The sequence below is a fragment of the Capricornis sumatraensis genome, chromosome 15 (assembly GCF_032405125.1).
Source record: "Capricornis sumatraensis isolate serow.1 chromosome 15, serow.2, whole genome shotgun sequence".
In the NCBI taxonomy this organism is placed as follows: Eukaryota; Metazoa; Chordata; class Mammalia; order Artiodactyla; family Bovidae; genus Capricornis; species Capricornis sumatraensis.
The window spans coordinates 28,476,435-28,494,901 of record NC_091083.1 but is presented as its reverse complement, the minus strand read 5'-3'; the positions used below and the strand labels follow the sequence as shown (position 1 = coordinate 28,494,901).

At 43.4% G+C, this 18,467-nt stretch overlaps 1 protein-coding gene across 8 annotated transcripts in view; it reads right to left on the bottom strand.

Moving 5' to 3' along the window:
- The window catches only part of KIAA1217 (KIAA1217 ortholog), a 444,607-nt gene that overhangs the window by 11,231 nt on the left and 414,909 nt on the right, over positions 1-18,467 (bottom strand). For 7 of the 8 annotated variants that reach the window (XM_068987631.1, XM_068987629.1, XM_068987632.1 and 4 more), the window contains 5 exons: positions 18,088-18,235; positions 15,340-15,754; positions 12,743-12,926; positions 9,116-9,279; positions 8,264-8,428 (listed from right to left, as the gene is read on the bottom strand). In XM_068987631.1, the coding sequence (XP_068843732.1) occupies positions 8,264-8,428; positions 9,116-9,279; positions 12,743-12,926; positions 15,340-15,754; positions 18,088-18,235 (1,076 nt within the window). The remainder of the gene's footprint in view (positions 1-8,263; positions 8,429-9,115; positions 9,280-12,742; positions 12,927-15,339; positions 15,755-18,087; positions 18,236-18,467) is intronic. The other variant, XM_068987634.1, reaches the window with a different exon arrangement.

Sequence of the window (18,467 nt, the reverse complement as noted above, 5' to 3'; positions counted from 1 at the left end):
CATTCCCACCACCACTGTAGGAGGGACCCTTCAATCCACACCCTTTCCAGGATTTACTGTTTGTAGATATTTTGATGATGACCATTCTGCCCAGTGTGAGGTGACACCTCATTGTAGTTTTGATTTGCATTTCTCTAATAATTAATGATGTCGAGCATCTTTTTATACACCTCTTGACCATCTATATGTCGTCTTTGGAGAAATGTCTGTTGAGGTCTTCTACGTAGTTTTTTACTGGGTTGTTTACTGTTTTGGTATTGAGCTTCATGAACTGTTTATTTTGGAGATTAATCCCTTGTCAGCAAATGTTTCTCCCCTTCTGAGGGCTGTCTTTTCGTCTTGTTGATAGTTTCCTTGGCTGTGCAAAGCTTTTGAGTTCAATTAGTTCCCATTGTTGTTTTTGTTACTCTAGGACTTGGGTCAAAAAAAGATCTTGCTGTGATTTATGTCAAAGAGTGTTCTGCCTGTGTTTTCCTCTGAAAGAGTTTTACAGTATCCAGGCTGGCATGTTGGTCTTTAACCCATTAGAGCTTTGCCCAGTGTATGCCCAGGAGTGGAACTGCTGACTTCCACTCAGCAATTCTGTTTAGTGTTTGAGGAACCGCCATATTCTCTTCCAAGTGGCTGTACCAACATATATTCCCACCAATAGTGTAGGAGAGTTCCCTTTTTTCTTCACCCTCTCCAGCATTTGTTATTTGTAGACTTTTAAATAATGGCCATTCTGAATATTATGAGATGGTATCATTTCTCTAATGATTAGTGATTATGATCATCTTTTCATATGACTCTTGGCCATCTGTATGTCTTCTTTGAAGAAATGTCTGTAAAGTCTTCTGCCCAATTTTTGATTGTTTTTTTTTGTTGTTGAGCTGTAAGAACTGTTGTATATTTTGGAGGTTAAACCCTTGTTTGTCACATTTGTAAATATTTTCTGCCATCCCATAGGTTATCTTTTCATTTTAAAAAAATGGTTTCCTTTGCTTTGCAAAAGCTTCTAAGTTTGATTAGGTCCCATTTTGCTTGCTTTTTGTTTTTACTTCTATTCCCTTAGGAGACTGACCTAAGAAAACATTGATTTATTTATGATTTATGTCTGAGAATGTTTTGCCTATGCTCTCTTCTAGGAGTTTCATGGTGTCATAGGATTTTAACTCCTCAAATTATTATAATGTGCAGGCAGAATTAAAGACCAGTTATTTAAATGAATAATTTCAAATAATCATCTCATGTTTTCTTAATACTAAGTACTGTCATTTGGAAATAATTGTAGACACAAAGAATAACCTGTGCCCTCCCTACATGAACATTCCAGCACAGGTTTTAAAATACACATAGAGCTGATGCCTGGCACCTCCCCCGCTATTCTGGCTCCTGGTCCCCTCCTTAGACACCCTGTCCTCTCTGATCCCGGAGAGGCCCCGGGCCTCTGCTTACTAAGGCCATTCGCCATCTCCACTGGGCTGTTAGACCCTGGACTTCAGAGCCAGTGATTTTTTCCTTCTGATGCCCAGTGACGTGCAGTAGGAAAGCTGTCCCACAGTTACACTTGGGGCTGCAGCCGCTCCTTGCTTGTCCTGTCTCTGTGGGGCTGGGGGCTGCCTAACTCTGTAGAGCCTGTGGAGGCAAAGGCTCCAGCAGGGCCACTGGCCGACTTTCTAATACAGCAGGCTAACCGATGAAGTTGGTTACCTTAGGCTTAGAGCACTTGACTCACCACTGCTACCTGACCACCAATAATCCAACAGGAAGCTAGATACTCTGCCTCTGTATAGCTTTCAGTCAAAGCATCCAAGCCGTTTAGATATCAATGGAGGGAAACATCTTCAAGTGTTGGAACACAGAAATTACTTCTCTTTGGGGCAGTGCAGGACTATTCACAAGCCTAAAAGCCTATAGTTCTTTGATTATTAGTGCTTGTTCACCTTTCACAAATTAGAAATTATCTAGTGCTTTGTCTTCATTTGAAACAAACTGGGTCACGATTTATTTATATCATGATTATTTATCATATTGATTATTTAATATTGGCATATAATTGATTTACAATGTTCTGTTTCAGGTGTACAGCAAAGTGATTCAGTTATACATATACACATATCTGTTTTTTTAAAAAGTCTTTTCCCACTGATGTTATCGTATATTGAGTAGAATTTCCTGTGCTATACAGTAGGTCCTTGCTTATTATATATTTTATATATAGTAATGTGTACATATTAATCCCGAACTCCTAATTAATAACCCCACAACCTTTCCCCTTTGGTAACCTAAGTTTGTTTGTTTAGACTGTGAGTCTGTTTCTGTTGTGTAAACCAGTCCATTCTGAAGGAGATCAACCCTGGGATTTCTTTGGAAGGAATAATGCTAAAGCTGAAGCTCCAGTACTTTGGACACCTCATGCGAAGAGTTGACTCACTGGAAAAGACTATGATGCTGGGAGGGATTTGGGGGCAGGAGGAGAAGGGGACGACTGAGGATGAGATGGCTGGATGGCATCACTGACTCGATGGACGTGAGTCTGAGTGAACTCCGGGAGATGGTGATGGACAGGGAGGCCTGGCGTGCTGTGATTCATGGGGTCGCAAAGAGTCGGACACGACTAAGTGACTGACTGAACTGAACTGAAATAGGCCATTTTGTAGATTCAATACATTTCAAAATCCTGAAAGATGATGCTGTGAAAGTGCTGCACTCAATATGTCAGCAAACTTGGAAAACTCAGTAGTGGCCACAGGACTGGAAAAAGTCAATTTTTATTCTAATCCCAAAGAAAGGCAATGCCAAAGAATGTTCAAACTACCGCACAACTGTACTCATCTCACACGCTAGCAAAGTAATGTTCAAAATTCTCCAAGCCAGGCTTCAACAGTACATGAACTGAGAACTTCAGATGTTCAAGATGGATTTAGAGAAGGCAGAGAAACCAGAGATCAAATTGCCAACATCTACTGTATCATCAAAAAAGAAGAGTTCCAGAAAAACATCTATTTCTGCTTTATTGACTATGCCAAAGTCTTTGTGTGGATCACAACAAACTGGAAAATTCTGAAAGAGATGGGAATACCAGACCACCTGACCTGCCTCCTGAGAAATCTGTATGCAGGTCAGAAAGCAACAGTTAGAACTGGACATGGAACAACAGACTGGTTCCAGATTGGGGAAGAAGTATGTCAAGGCTGTATGTTGTCACCCTGTTGGTTTATCTTATATGCAGAGTACATCATGAGAAACGCTGGGCTGGATGAAGCACAAGCTGGAATCAAGATTGCTGGGAGAAATATCAATAACCTCAGATATGCAGATGACACCAACCTTATGGCAGAAAGTGAAGAGGAACTAAAGAGCCTCTCGATGAAAGAGGAGAGTGAAAAAGTTGGCTTCAAACTCAACATTCAGAAAACTAAGATCATGGCATCTGGTCTCATCACTTCACAGCAAACAGATAGGGAACCAATGGAAACAGTGACAGACTGTTTTTTTGGGGTTCCAAAATCACTGCAGATGGTGATTGCAGCCATGAAATTAAAAGATGCTTGCCCCTTGGAAGAAAAGCTATGACCAACCTTTTAGACAGCATACTAAAAAGCAAAGACGTTACTTTGCCAACAAAGGTCCATCTAGTCAAAGCTATGGTTTCCCCAGTAGTCATGAATGGATGTGAGAGTTGGACTGTAAAGAAAGCTGAGTGCCGAAGAATTGATGCTTTTGAACTGTGGTGTTGGAGAGGACTCTTGAGAGTCCCTTGGACTGCAGGAGATCCAACCAGTCCGTCCTAAAGGAGATCAGTCCTAAGACCCTGATGCTGGGAAAGACTGAAGGCCAGAGGAGAAGGGGACAACAGAGGGTGGTGAGATAGTTGGATGGTATCACCAACTCAATGGAATGAGTTTAAGTAAGCTCCAGGAGTTGGTGATGGATAGGGAAGCCTGGTGTGCTGCGGTCTACGGGGTCACAAAGAGTCGGACAAGACTGAACAACTGAACTGAACTGAACTGCTATTTGTGATATCATATATTTGTCTTTCTCTGACTTATTATGATGATCTCCAGGCCCATCTGTGTGGCTTCAAATGGCATTTTTAATTCTTTTTGATGACTGAGTAGTATTCTGTTGTATATGTATACACCACCTATTCTTAATTTACTCCTCTGATGAACATTTAGGTTACTGCCATGTCCTGACTATTGTAAATAGTGCTGCAATTAACACTGAGGTGCATGTGTCTTTTTGAGTTACAGTTTTCTCTGGATATGCCCAGAAGTGGGATTGTTGAATCATATGTGGTACTATTTTTAGTTTAAGGAACTTTCATACTGTTCTTCATAGTTGGCTATACTAGTTTACATTCCCACCAACAGTATAAGCGGGTTCCCTTTTCTTCACACCCTCTCCAGCATTTATTGGTTTATAGATTTTTGATGATGGTCTCTTTGACTAGTGTGAGGCAATACTTCATTGTAGTTTTGGTCTGCATTTATCAGATAATTAGTGATGTTGAGCATCTTTTCATGTGTTTTAGGGGCATCTGTATGTCTTTGGAGAAATGTCTGTTTAGGTCTTCTGCCCATTTATTGTTTTTTTTTTGATGAGCTATTTGTAAATTTTGGAGATCAGTCCCTTGTCAGTTGCAAATACTTTCTCCCATTCTGAGGGATGTCTTTTCATCTTGTTTATGGTTTTCTTTGCTGTGCAAAAGCTTTTAAGTTTAATTAGGTCCTAATTTAGGTTTAATTAGTTTATTTTTGTTTTCATTACTCTAGGTGGTGGGTCAGAAAACTTCTTGCTGTGATTGATGTCAAAGAATGTTCTTCCTATGTTTTCCTCTAGGAGTTTTAATAGTGTCTGGCTTACATTTAGGTCTTTAATCCACTTAGAGTTTATTTTTGTGTATGGTGTTAGGGAGTACTCTAATTTCCTTCTTTTATATGCAGCTGTCCAGTTTTCCCAGCACAAATTATTGAAAAGGCTGTCTCTTCTCCATTGTATATTCTTGCTTCCTTTGTTATAGGCTAGGTGACCATAGATGCATGGGTTTACCTTGGAGCTTTCTAGCCTGCCAGTACCATAGGTTTTGATCACTGTAGCTTGCAGTAGAGCCTGAAGTCCGGGAGCCTGAATCCTCCAGCTCCATTTTTCTTTCTCAAGATTGCTTTGACTTTTTGGGGTCTTTTGTGTTTCCACAGAGATTGTAAAAAGTTTTTGTTCTCATTCTATGAAAAATGCCATTGTTAATTTGATAGGGATTGTATTCAATTGTAGGTTGCTTTGGATAGTATATTCATTTTCACAATATTGATTCTTCCTATCCAAGAACATGGTATATATCTCTTCATCTGTTTGTGTCATCTTTGATTTCTTTCATCAATGTCTTAGGTGGTTTTGTGAATGCAGGTCTTTTACCTCCTTAGAGACTGGTTTATTCCTAGGTATTTAATTATTTTTGTTGCTATGGTAAATGGGATTGTTTCCTTAATTTCTCTGATTCTTTTGCTCTTAATGCACAGAAATCCCTTGCATTTCTATACACTAATTTTGTAATCTGCAACTTTACCAAATTCACTGATTAGCTCTAGTAATTTTCTGGTGGCATCCTTAGGAGTTTCAATGTATAGTATCATGTTATCCGCAAATAGTGACAGTTTTACTTCTTTTCCAATTTGATTCTTTTTATTTCTTTTTCTTCTGTGGTTGCCATGGCTAAGACTTCCAAAACTATGGTGAATAATCATGGCAAGAGTGGACATCTTTACCTTGTTTCTGATCTTAGAGAAAATGCTTTCAGTTTTTCACCATTGAGAATGATTTTGGCTGTAGGTTTGTCATGTATGGCCTTTATTGCGTTGAGGTAGGTTCCCTCTGTGCCCACTTTCTGGAGAGTTTTTGTCATGTATGCGTGTTGAATTTTGTCAAAAGCTTTTTCTACATCTCTTGAGATGATCATATGGTTTTTTTTCTTTAATTTGTTAATATGGGTATATCACACTGATTGATTCCTTTCCTTGATTGAGGTTTCCTTTCCACAGGCTTCAGGGCTGTCCTTCATCTTGCTTCTGGTGTTTGCCTCTTGGGGGAGGCGGCGGATCTAAGGGGCTTGTGCAGGCTTCCTGGTGAGAGCAGCTGCTTCCTGCCCATTGGTGGGTGGAGCTGTGTCAAGGGGTGGCTGTTCAGAGGCGGCTATGGGCTCAGATGGGGCTGTGTTCCTATTGATTGTTTGGCCTGAGGTGTCCTAGCACTGGACCTACAGGCTGTTGGGTGGGGCTGGGTCAACATGGTGACTGCTTGGGGAGCTCACACCTATGAGTACTTTCCAGTATGTCTGCCTCCCATATCTCTGACCCCATAGTGACCTCATACCTCCCCAGAGACCCTCCGAGACCAGCAGGGAAGTCTGGCCCAGGCTCCTAGGAAGTCACTGCTTTTTCCCTGGGTTGAGAGTGCACAAGACCTTGAGTGCGTCTCCAGGAGTGGAGTCTGTTTCCCTCCTTTTGGTGGAGTGCTCTGACCCCAACCCTGCTGGCCTTCAGAGCCACATGCTGTGAGGACTCCTCCTGAGGCCAGGCCCCCAGGCTGGGGAGCTGGGCGTGGGGCTCCACACTCTCACTCCTGTGGGAGAACCTCTGTGATACAATCATCTTCCGGCTAGTGGGTCTCTCACCTGGTAGGTACTGGATTTGATGTTACGGCAGCAGCTGTGTCCCTCCTCCCATCTTATCTTGGCTTCTTCTTTGTCTTTGGATGTAGAGTATCTCTTATTGGTAGGTTCTAGTCCTCTTTGTTGATGGCTGTTCAGCAGTTAGTGTGGTTGTGGTGTTTTTGTGAGAGGAGATGAGCTGACATCCTTCTTCTCCACTATCTTGTCCTCTTCCCCTTCATATTTGTTATTTACACCATAATTTGGGAGCAAATGCCATAATGAATGGCCTCAGCATCTGCCTGTGCATCTTACGGCAGGCACCAATGCTCAGCAGCAAGTAGCCTTGACCTACCAGTGTCTTGGTCAGAGCACCCTCAGTGGATAAGGCCTCCGTGCACTCAACTGTTTCATGAGTCACTAACTATAATCCATGGTTCCTATGAATGAAATTCTTTGACTGGTCTAAAAAACCTTTAAGCAGCACAGGTTTAAACTGTTTAATGGAGGGGATGTCTCAGGCCAGTATGAGTTTTAATGAGGTTAAACCAGGCTTTCCTTGGAAAACCCAAGCAGCTTAACGTTGGCAGTTGTTCCCATGGAGAGCAGGATGGACACATAGCATGGTCTCAAAGTTCTCCTGCTCCAAATGAGGAAGGCAGATCCTTGGGCTGCACAAAACCATTGGTACCTTGGCAAACATGTTCTGGAGCCCTAAACAAGTTTGATCTGACCATCGAATGGGCAAAAAAGTCCTACATTAATTCATGAATCAAAATGAAATATTCTACAAATAGACTTTGGTCTAGGAATTGTGCTTTATGACTGATTAGACAAGTTGTTAGAGTGTACACCTGGGTCAGATTTACACCCAGGATCTGAATGTGGGATCAACTTTGGGTATAGCTCTATATCCCATCATTATTACTACAAATAGACTGGGTCTGCTAACAAATAAAAATCTAAAAATAAACATTTCTCAAATAGACCAAAGAAAACAGGAATCAAGATTATTCTGCTTTTTGGAATACCTGAAAAGATGACATTGACACTGATTAGGAATTTGGCGTGGAGGACAGAAGGCCACATGATTCCAGGCCTGTCATTCTAAGAATTAAAGCAAAAGAAGGGTACCCCACTTGAAGGGGGCTTGAATCAGTCCTTAGGAAGGACTGGTGTTTCTAATCCCCATCTTAACTCATTATTGACCACAGATGTAGTCATATATCTTTTGTTACCAAATGACCTGAGATGTTTCAGTATTCACTTAACCAACTGCTGGCCATGGGCCTTAGTTTCTGCAAAAATCCCTCAGTCAATAGTGTGTTAAGTGTTAAATAATGTTTGAAGCAGGGACTATTCACACTGAAAGGAAAGTAAATCCTACCAGCCCAGAGCTAGGAAAGCTTGGAATTAGTTTTTGGGCATACACTTCCTGAGCTGTTTTATGCAGTGGTCATGCCTTACACATATTCAGTGCCACCTCAGGCCCAGCCCAGAGATGCAGGCGACATGGCCCAGGTCCCACAGGGCTCTCCCCATGCCCACTATGCCTCATGAATCTGTGAGAGACAGAGCCAGAGTCCCAGATGGGAGCAGCCGGGAGCCATGGTCAGTCACCTCTCCACATACCTGAAGTTCCGCCATGATTTTGTCTCCCTCCTCCTCCTCCTCCTCCTCCTCCTTTGCAGAAGCAGTGATGGGGGCTGGTGATGGGGCCCAGGCTGATGCCGGCTCTTCGGCCGGACACTTTGCGGCTCTAGCCTGTGGACTTGGTCCAGCATCTTCACTGGTTGCCTGTGGAAGATATGAACCACAGTTATTGGTTTTTCACCCCCAGGTGCTGGCAAAAGGGGGGACAGATCACAGAAGAGCGTGCATTCCCTCACTGCCAGGTGCCTCAGCTTCCTCGCTCTTCAAATCAAGCTAAAAGGCTGTTTTGTCCACTCCCATGTAGTTTGGGTTTTTCCTTGCCCAAGGTGTCATTTTGGCAAAGAAACTGAAGAATTAAAACTCCTTAATTTTAATGCCTTTTAGAAAGATCCTCCTTGGAACCTGTATTTTCATTTAACATAAAAGACCAAGTTTGCCAGGTTAAGTGGAAGTGAAAGCTCTCTGAACCTCTTTCTGTTGACGCCCACAGCAGGGTCAGCTAATCGCAGTTACCTCTGTAAGATGATCTTTCCTGTGCTTGCCCCGCAGGCCCCCATTTCCAGTCTTAGTGTGGTTCGCTGGGCAAGTAGCTGGTGATTTGAATTTCACATAGTTGCGGCTAAGTCAAGTAAGGACAGAACTCCTGGGGCTGAGTCTATTCCAACAGTATACTGACTGACACTTTCCCACCTGTGGCGCTTCCTTGGAGATCTAGTTCATTCTCTGCTTCTGTTTGCTACCTTTCATGTTCTAAAGGAGAGCAGAGAAGACCTTGTCTAAGGACATCATCTGTACCCAGAGACCAGTTTAGCAGGGCTTCACCCATCAGACCTTAGCAGTGGCACTCTCCTTCCTGCCAGTGTAGACCACGTCCCCCGACCTTGTGGTGGTGAGCCCAGATCCTGGCAGGTAGCTCCGCCGTGGAGGTGGTGGAGGAGGAGGTGGGGACCTACCCCCCAGCTTGTCCAAGTCCAGTTCTGAATTTGGAGAGTCTTCTGGAAAACAGTGTGTCATTGCAAAATCAGCTTTCAAGATAACATCCAGAAAGTCCACTGTATTTCTAGAATGTCAGTGCAGCCTGACTCAAAACTTCTTTCTTCTCTCCATGGTGCAACAACTAAAAATACAGGCCCTGAAGCCTGACTGGTCTGAAGTCCTAGAAAGGCCCTGAACAATTTAATTAACCTCTGTCTGCCTCAGTTGTCTCATCTGCTTAATGGGTTAACAATACTGTTTCCACTGCAGTGTTGTGAAGATTAAATGGCTTGATGCACATAAAGCATTTAAAATAATGCCTGGCTTATAGCAAATGCTATGCAAGTATTACTTAGTGTGACTTCTAAACAAATTTCTTACCCCAAAAAACTTTTACCGGGAGAGATGAGAGGTCAGAACCCCTTGCAGGGCCTCCAGAGCTTTCATCCCTGAGTTTGAGAAGGAGGGTTCGGAGGAAGGCTTTGGGTGGAGGAGGTGAGAGCAGAATCTGGCCCAGGAAGGGCCAGAGGGAGAGTGGGAAGCAGATGGGGTCACAGAACAGAGTTGGGGGGAAAGTGGATTTTTTTGGTCATGGTTATGTGGTTAGAAACGGCCTCTCTGCTAATTAAAGGAAGAAGCAAATGCAGAAATGAGCGAATCAAAAAGTAGTACTGACACTGAAGGTTAGGAGATGCAGCTGTCTGCTGAGCTTTCCTGCCAAAAATGCCCAGAAAGGGGCATTTCTTAGTCAAAACTCAAACGGCTTCAATCCTGTCCTGTATCAATATCCTTCCCTTCTACCTTTTACCAATACTCTATCCAAGAGCTCGCAAATGCAGTAAAACCAGAAATTTGGAACCGGAGCTTCCAGCTAGCCTTTGCCCCAACTTTGGGGACTCACAGTTCAGGCCTCCCAGGAGTGTTTGTCTTTTCTGAGCAAATGACATGGAGTTGTTTAGAGGAGGTGCTTGAGGATTTTCTCCTGAAAGTTTTAATACAGGCTTGGGTAAGTCATCAGGGTGACAGGCCAGTGATTGCAGTGGATGGTTTCTGCATTGTGCAGAGGGTGCTGGGTTATAAGGTCTCATCCTGAGGCCAACAGCCTGGCTCTGGTCTCCCTCCCATATTTAATGACAAAGGTTCTGTCTCTGACCAACTTGAGGTGCCCTGGGCTGCATGTAAAATAATGTCTTTGTCCATAATTTTAAGATCAGAATAAGGCACGTGGTTTTTAACTGGTTGAAGATTTACCAGCTTGAGTTTAACAGCTATTTTTTATTATTATGGAGACACTGTTGCTTAATTTCCATGGTTTGGTTGGTTAAATATACTATTTAATAATTTTGATTTAAAAAATAATGTGAATCCTCTCTGTGATCTAACATCCCTCTGGGAACTCATAAAATCTGGTATTTTCTAAGGAGAGTTCAATTTAAACACAGGCCTCCTGTTCCCCCAGCTGCTGTGGCAAAGGGTCATAAATTCATAAGAAAGGCAGAAGCTACATTTTTCCTTAGTGGACACTGTTCTAGAATCCTAATGCAGAACACAGCTTCCCTGCTATGGTTACAGTTCTTCAACAGTAGTAGCCAATAAAAATTAAAATAGACGCAAGGCTCTAGAGACATCTGAGGTTTTGTTTCCAATTAAATTTTTTTTCTTGTTAAAATGGACTTTATTTTCTTCCCAGCTTTGAGATATAATTGAACAAAATTATACATATGTAAAGTGTACAACCTGATGATTTGATAAGCATAAACATTGTGAAATGCTTAACAATCATTAACAAATCCATCACTTCATAGTTTTGTGTGTGTGTGGTAAAAATGTTTAAGATCTACTCTCTCAGCAAATTTCAAGTATATATTAAATATTATTGTCAACATGCTGTACCTGAGCTATCCAGAGTTTATTCATCTTGTAACTGAAAGCTTGTATCCACTGACCAGCACGTCCCCATTCTACTAGACTCCCTGTTTCTGTGAGTTCACTTTCTTTTTTTTAAAAGATTCCACCTATAAGTGAGGATACACAGTATTTATTTTTCTTTGGCTGGCTTCTTTCACTTAGTATAATATGCTCCAGGTTCATCCATGTTGGAGAAGGAAATGACAACCCACTCCAGTATTCCTGCCTGGAAAATCCCATGGATGGAGGAGCCAGTTCACAGGGTTGCAAAGAATTGGACACAACCAAGTGACTTCAGTTTCTGTCCATGTTGTCACAAAAGGCAGGATTATCTTATTTCTTATAGTTGAATAATGTTCATATATATATATTACACAATTATCCACATATATATTATATATGTGTAAATATGCAGTAAGTATATATTATGTACACATGTATAATTATATAGTAGGCATACACATCACATCTTCGTTACCCATTCCATTTAGCTATGAACTTTTCCATATCCCTTCACAAATAATGCAGCCGTGAGCATGAAGAGTGTTGACATCTCTTGAGATGACTGTGTTTCCTTGGAATATATACTTGGATGTGGGATTGCTGGTTATATGGTAGTTCTATATTTAATTTTTGGAGAAACCTTCATACCATTTTCCATAGTGGCTGTACAAATTTACATTCCCACCAAGAGTGGATGATGGTACTCTTTGCTAACATGTGTTATCTTGTTTTTTTTTTGATAAAAGACATCCTAACAGATGTGAAGTAATATCTCATTGTGATTCTGATTTGAAATTTCCCTGGTTATGTTGAACAACTTTTCAAATAACTGTTGGCCATCTGTGTGTATTGGGTTTCTCAAAAAACTAAAAACAGAATTACCAGCAGTAGTATATAGTACTATTGGGTACATAGCCTCCCAAAACAAACACTAATCTGAAAAGATACGTGTACCCCAATACTTACAGCCGCATTATTTACATTTGCCACAATATGGAAGCAAGCTAAGTGTCCATGAACAGAGGAATGGATAAAGAAGGTGTGCAGGGTATATATACACGAGCATATTACTCAGTCATGAAGAGAGTCAAATTTTGCCATTTACAACATGGACTCTTGGAAGGTATTATGCTAAGTGCATAAGTCAGAAAAAGACAAATACTTTATGCTATCACTTATATGTGGAATCTAAAAAATAAAGTAGTACATAGATAACAAAATGAATCAGACTCACATATACAGAGAAGAAACTAGTGATTACCAGTGAGTATAGAGGGAAGGGAGGAGGGGCAAGATAAGGGTAAGAGACTGAGAGTTATAAACTATGCTGTATAAAATAAATTAGCTACAAAGATGTATTGTACAAAACTGGGAATATAGCCACTATTTTATAACTAGAAATGGACTGTGAATCACTATTGTGCACCTAAAACTTATAAATTAAAAAAAGTTTTTTACTGAGGCATAGTTGAGATATAATATTATATACGATTTTTAGGAAGTGAGAGCTTGATCCCATTGGCCAGCCTGTGCCCATGTGGGTGGCACCACACAGCTCTGATAGCACCTTACCTGAAAGTTCTAACTTGTCCACTGGAGCATCACCCTTTAGCTGGGGGCCTGAGGCTGGTGGCATCTCCAGGTTTGGAATTGACTTCATAATATTGGCCTGGGCTTCTTCTAGGAGTTTCTCAAACTCCTTCCCATTATAGTGGTCCAGATTTTGCCTTTTCTCTTCCCATTTCCTTTCTGCTTTCTGAAGGACATCAGCAATGAAGAAAGTTCAAAAGTCAGAAGGGAACATGAATTGATAAGTTTTGAGATTTGATGCTGGGGTGGGATAAAGTGTAACCCATTTAAACCACTGGTCAAATGATGCTCTGGCTTCTGTGTCCAGGGACACGTCTGCACATCAGACAAACCTGACCCTTATGCTGTCTGCTACATCTCCTTAAATAGGCTGCCACAGAAGCCCAAGTGAAGTTCATTCACAGAGCAGTAAGCTCAGAAACCCAACCACTCACTTGGTTATCACTGAGCACTTACCACATACTCTCCCAGCACTCATGAGAGGGATAGAGATACACAAAGGCGTGTAGCCTGTAACTTTCTTTTCGTCTACACTGAGCTTTCATCATAGAGGAGATGTTCAAAGAAACAAACACCAGAACACTCACTAATCCTATGTTTTAGTTCTGCTGCTGTCTAAAGAACTGCCATATGACCTTCTGGGTCACATTTTCCTATTTACCAAATGCAGGGGGATTGAGATAATCTCTAAGCTCCATTAAGTTCTACAGTTTCTACACAGAAACACATAAAATGCATTTTAAAATACCTGTACATTTTTTGAAAGGACATTTTCCTGTGATTTTGAGATGTTACATTATCATTTTAAGAGGGAAGAGTGGAAATGAGCACCAGGATCAGCAAACCCCATACTGTCAGAATCAGAAAAGACCCAGGAGATCACAGAATCAGTGTATCTTACAGTGAGAACACAGGGGCCCGGTGAGATGAAGGATTTGCCCAAGATTCACTCTCTGGGAGTAACAGCCAGCACTGTCAGCATCCTGAGCCGCCTCTGTTTTTCCCTTCCTCGCATTTATCATCACCAGAGCCTGGTCCCTTCTGTTCACTGCCTACCCCAGAGCCTATGAAGGCTAGCACTCACTGGGGCTCAGTAACATCTTTTGAGTGAATCAAGCTCAAAGGCAGAGCCAGTAGGAAGACTCAGGCCTCCTTACTGGGGATCAGAGCATTTCAGAGGTGACCTGTGAATGTGCTGCTAAAACTTAAAATATACACATAACAATGGATAATTACCATTACCTCGTGGATTCTCAATAGACATTTTTAACTAAAAGAATTATCCTACTGACCTCTTTGCAATATAGAGGTGTCTAATGTGGCAGATCCACTAACTCTCAGGAGGAAGATGTGCTTGCAGCCTCCTCCCCACCCTGACAGGCAGAATCATCATCAATCACATTTCACCCCATCTTGTAATATGCATTTTATAAGCAGCTAACTTGGTTTAGGGGGCACAGCCTCCGAGTCTGGAGCAGAGGGGAGCTGCCTCGTGTTCAGAGGCCCAGTGGCTGTGACTCTGGCCTTCATGGTTTTAAGTTGTCACCTCCTGAAACAAGTTATCCACTGCTGACTTGCAAGAGAGGCAGGAATGGTTAGGACTGGGGACCAGGACACAGTCCTGAGTGGAGGAGACGACTGTTTAGAGAAGGGGAAGGAGAGACCCAGGGGAATGCAGTGTGCTGCACGAACACTGACACCAGCTCTTGCTGAAAAGAATATTTTAAAAACACAGCAGGTTTTCTCTCTATACCCTGTGACTTTGAGGCCTCCCTCTCTTGTTTCTTCTGAGACTTTGGTAACAGCTTCCCATCCAGCATCCTTTATTTGAGACCCACCACCTCAATCAGTTCTGCATACTGTTTCCACATGAATTTTCTCAAGATATCACGTTTTATCACTGGTCCAAGCAGCAGAATTTCTCTGATATTCATGGAATAAAACCTTAGTCGTCTGAGACCGGGGAGTAATCTCTCGTGAGTCAGCTTCCAGCCCCTTTGGCCAGCTGTTTTTCCTCCTCTTCCCAGTAAATAGGTGTACTCAAGGCCCAACCTTCTCTACCTGAGAATGCGCTCACCAGCCTTCCCTGCTTACCCAGATTCTATTTCATCTTCAAGATCACTGGTGAACCCTGCATTCACCAGTGGTGTGCTTGAGCCAGCTCACATTGGCTCAGGAGGGCTGACTGTCATCTTTCCTCCCAAAGTCACGTTCAGTGGATGTCACACTGTTGCTTTACTCAAAATCAGTAATGGTTGGTTAAGTCTTTCCACCACAGAAACTGGCAAATGCTACAAATCAGGCTTTTCCCTGTTGTTAAACACGGACCAGCACACCACCGTCTCATCTTCCTACAGGTTGGGTACCTGACTCTTCTCTGAAATCTGACGGCCTTTCTCTTAATTTGGCAATTGAAACCTACTTAATGACTTTTAAAAATCTATCATATATCTATATAAGTTATACACATCTTTGATACATATATCCATTGTCTCTACAACCAGACTGTCAACTCTTGGTGGGAAAGGACCCCATCCTTCCCCCTTCACGGAATTAGGAGAAATGGAAGGAGGACCTACCTCGATAGACACCGCCCTGTTCCTGGCGCTCACACTGTGGATTTCCTCGATGAATAGGCTCTGCACGGAGGAGCCATCCCCGGGCATCTGCGGGGACAGCAGAGTGGAGGGGGCCTCCTGCGTGGCGGCGGGGGCGCTGGCGGGGTGAAGGCCCGGGCCCCCAGGTGCGTGCTGGGCAGGGTTTAGCAGCGCGGAGGAGAGCTGGGAAGGCTGGATGACCACAGGAGAGCTCTGCGCATGGTGGACAGCCAAGGGCACCACTTCTGCCTTCACGTCGCCGGGGACGGGCTGGCCCGAGCTGTGGGGGGCCTCCTCCTGGGCCTTCAGGACCTCGGCGGCCGTGGCCTTCTCCATAGCGACATACTGTGCGGCCTGGGCTGCATCTGAGCCTTTCAAGAGCCCATCGGTGACATGCCTGGGAGAGACCACACAGCAGCATCAACCAGTGAACCAGGTAACGTGCATTTTCATTGTACGGTATTTACTTGAGTGCTGTGTCATCCACAGACCAGGCAAGATTTTGTTGCAGAAATTAAGACATGCTAAAATGCCAAGTAGCAGCTCAGAGTTGAAGGTTTCCATAGCAACAGAACTGCTTCCTCTTCTTCCCTCAGGAGCTGGTCCGCTCCTGCTGCTGTGCCCACTGTTGGGGTGATGCTGTCCCAGAGTGGACACATGATTCTAACCACACTGCCCGCACCCGTTCCAGGCCTAGGCAGTGCTCAGATGCTCGGTTCTGGCCCGAGCTTCCTTAACCCTCCACTCTCTCCTGCTTTCACTGCTGCACACCTCGGGAAGGTGGTTTACATGCCAGTTCCTTTTACTTGCTCTTCCTACAGCTCAGCCATCTGGTCACCCAACCTGGACCTGACTAGCCTTTTTGCAACATTGAGAGTGACTGTGAATCTAACTGCCACGTGAGTCCTCATCCTCCTCTGCTTTGTAGGGGGTGGGGGGGAAGGCAGTCATCTGATGCTCTGTCCAGCTCCACCCACACTACGGTGGAAAAGACATGACCTTCAGGGTCAGACAGGCTTGTGTTCGACTATCAGCTACCGTGTTCTAGCTCTGTAATGCTGGGAACTTCACCTCTGTGAGCCTCAGGTACTTATCTGTGGATTATAGGAAAGATGATGATGGTCTAATTCCTTCCTCTGGGCTGGTGGCTACGATCAACATAGTCAAATGAAAGACACTGTCAAACGTGATACTCAACCCATAATTTTTAATTAGCCCCTCATTCTCTTACCAAAATGTGTTTTTCTTTTGCTTTGAAAAAAAGATACTGCCTTCCACAGCTCTCCTCTGTTGCTCACTTCTTTAACTGTCTGGTTCCTTCAATCTCAAATCCCCAAGGGTCTGTTTCCCCCTTTCCTTCTCCTTCTGTCAGAGCTTCTCTTCCATCTTCAGTAATCACCTACATGAAGGCAACTTTCAACTCTAAACCTCCTTTCCCTCCCTCTGAGTTAGGCAAAGACTCCTTCTAACTGTCTCTTGAACTTCAGTCTGCATTTCTAAGGGCTTCCTAGGCAACTCTGCTCTGCTATCCTTCCAGCACCTCAAATTCAAGACACACAGAACCTCTCCAGCATCTTCCCGACCCGCTACAGTTGCTCTGAGCCACGACTGTCACCTGCTCTGTCGTCTCTGTTGGGCGCCAGGACGTGTGCCTGTCCCTGGGGGCGGGTGTATTCCTATCTTCCTCCTTGTGTTTTCCACAGTGCTGAGTACAGCAGGTAGACAGAAAGATACCAAGAAATAATAATATAAAGGCTTGTGATGGGCAGCTTAATGGAGGCTATATTTATTTTATTTTTAAAGTAACTTAACTGGCTTTATCTGTATCATGTTTTAAAATTGGTTTTCAGGGAAGAGAGGGAGGGTGGGCACTGCTGCCAGCCTGCTATCTCTGTAAACACTTAGTCAGGAAGGCTTGTTGTAGGCTTTGTGGTTGGGTTACCACATTTAGGTAAGAGTTTAATGAAGAATCCTGTTATCATATTTTTATCCTACTGGAAGAAAAAGTTCACTCTGGCAATTTAAAGTAGTGAGTCTATGAGAAAATGTAATTCAAGTACAATTTCTTCCTATACCCAGGCAGATGTTTTCTCTGCAGGAAAAGGCAAGAATTACCTTAATTCAGATTTTTGCTGGCCTCCTGAAACTTATCCAGGAGATTATAGAGCTCTTTGTAGCATTAGCATCTCAAAAGAGCCTCTTTCCTTGAGGTCACTATTACTAGAAAAATCTCACTTGCTCCTTATGGTTGTAATTCACCTAAAAGTCAACTGTACTTTTAACATATTTCTCCTGCAAACCTATCAAAAAATGATAAGTGATTAAAATTCTCCTAAGAATTTAGATGTTACGTATGCTTGTGACCGGCTCTCAAATCTGGTTTAAGATCTAAAGGGTAGTATCTCTGTAATTTCCTAGTTCTGTTTTTTAAAGAAAAGGAAAATTCAGGACTGATGCTGTTGGGAGGTGGTTTATGTGGTAGCTGTGTCTATTTCCCATGTGGGAAAGGAAGTTTTATACGGGCAGGGGTTCTGTCTGGTTTATTCTTAAACTCTTGACACCCAACACCAGGACTGAAACAGATAAGAACGTCCAAATATGACTGACTGCCTGGCCATGAGATCAGAACCAACAAGTCTGGTGTCAAACTCTCAGGTCACACCCACGCCACCCCGCCCTCCCCTGCACCACCCTGTTCCAGGCCCACCCGGTCCTCCCGAGCCTGGTCACCTCCGCAGCATGGTCAGGGTGTCCGTCAGGCCGCGCACTCTCTGTAGGAGACTGTCCAGCCTGTGTGGCTCCTCCTTCAGGAACCGCACCGCCTCCACTTCTATGCGCAGGATGGCTCGCATCTTATTTTGTAAGGTTGGAAATTCTCCTGCAGACCAAGAACAGTGAGTGAGCAGCAGGAGCAAAGGCAAGAAGAGCAGGCTCCCCTCCGAGACCCCAGCACTGGACATGGTTGAGAAGTGTGGGGGTTCAGGAGGCAGAGCTGGTTCAACGTGACCTGGGCGCAGGGCGCAGCCCCTCGAGGTCTCATTTCCTGTCTCTGTATGTGGGATGTGTCTGCAGGGCCCCGAGGTGTATTCAGATTACAGCAGCCACTAAGT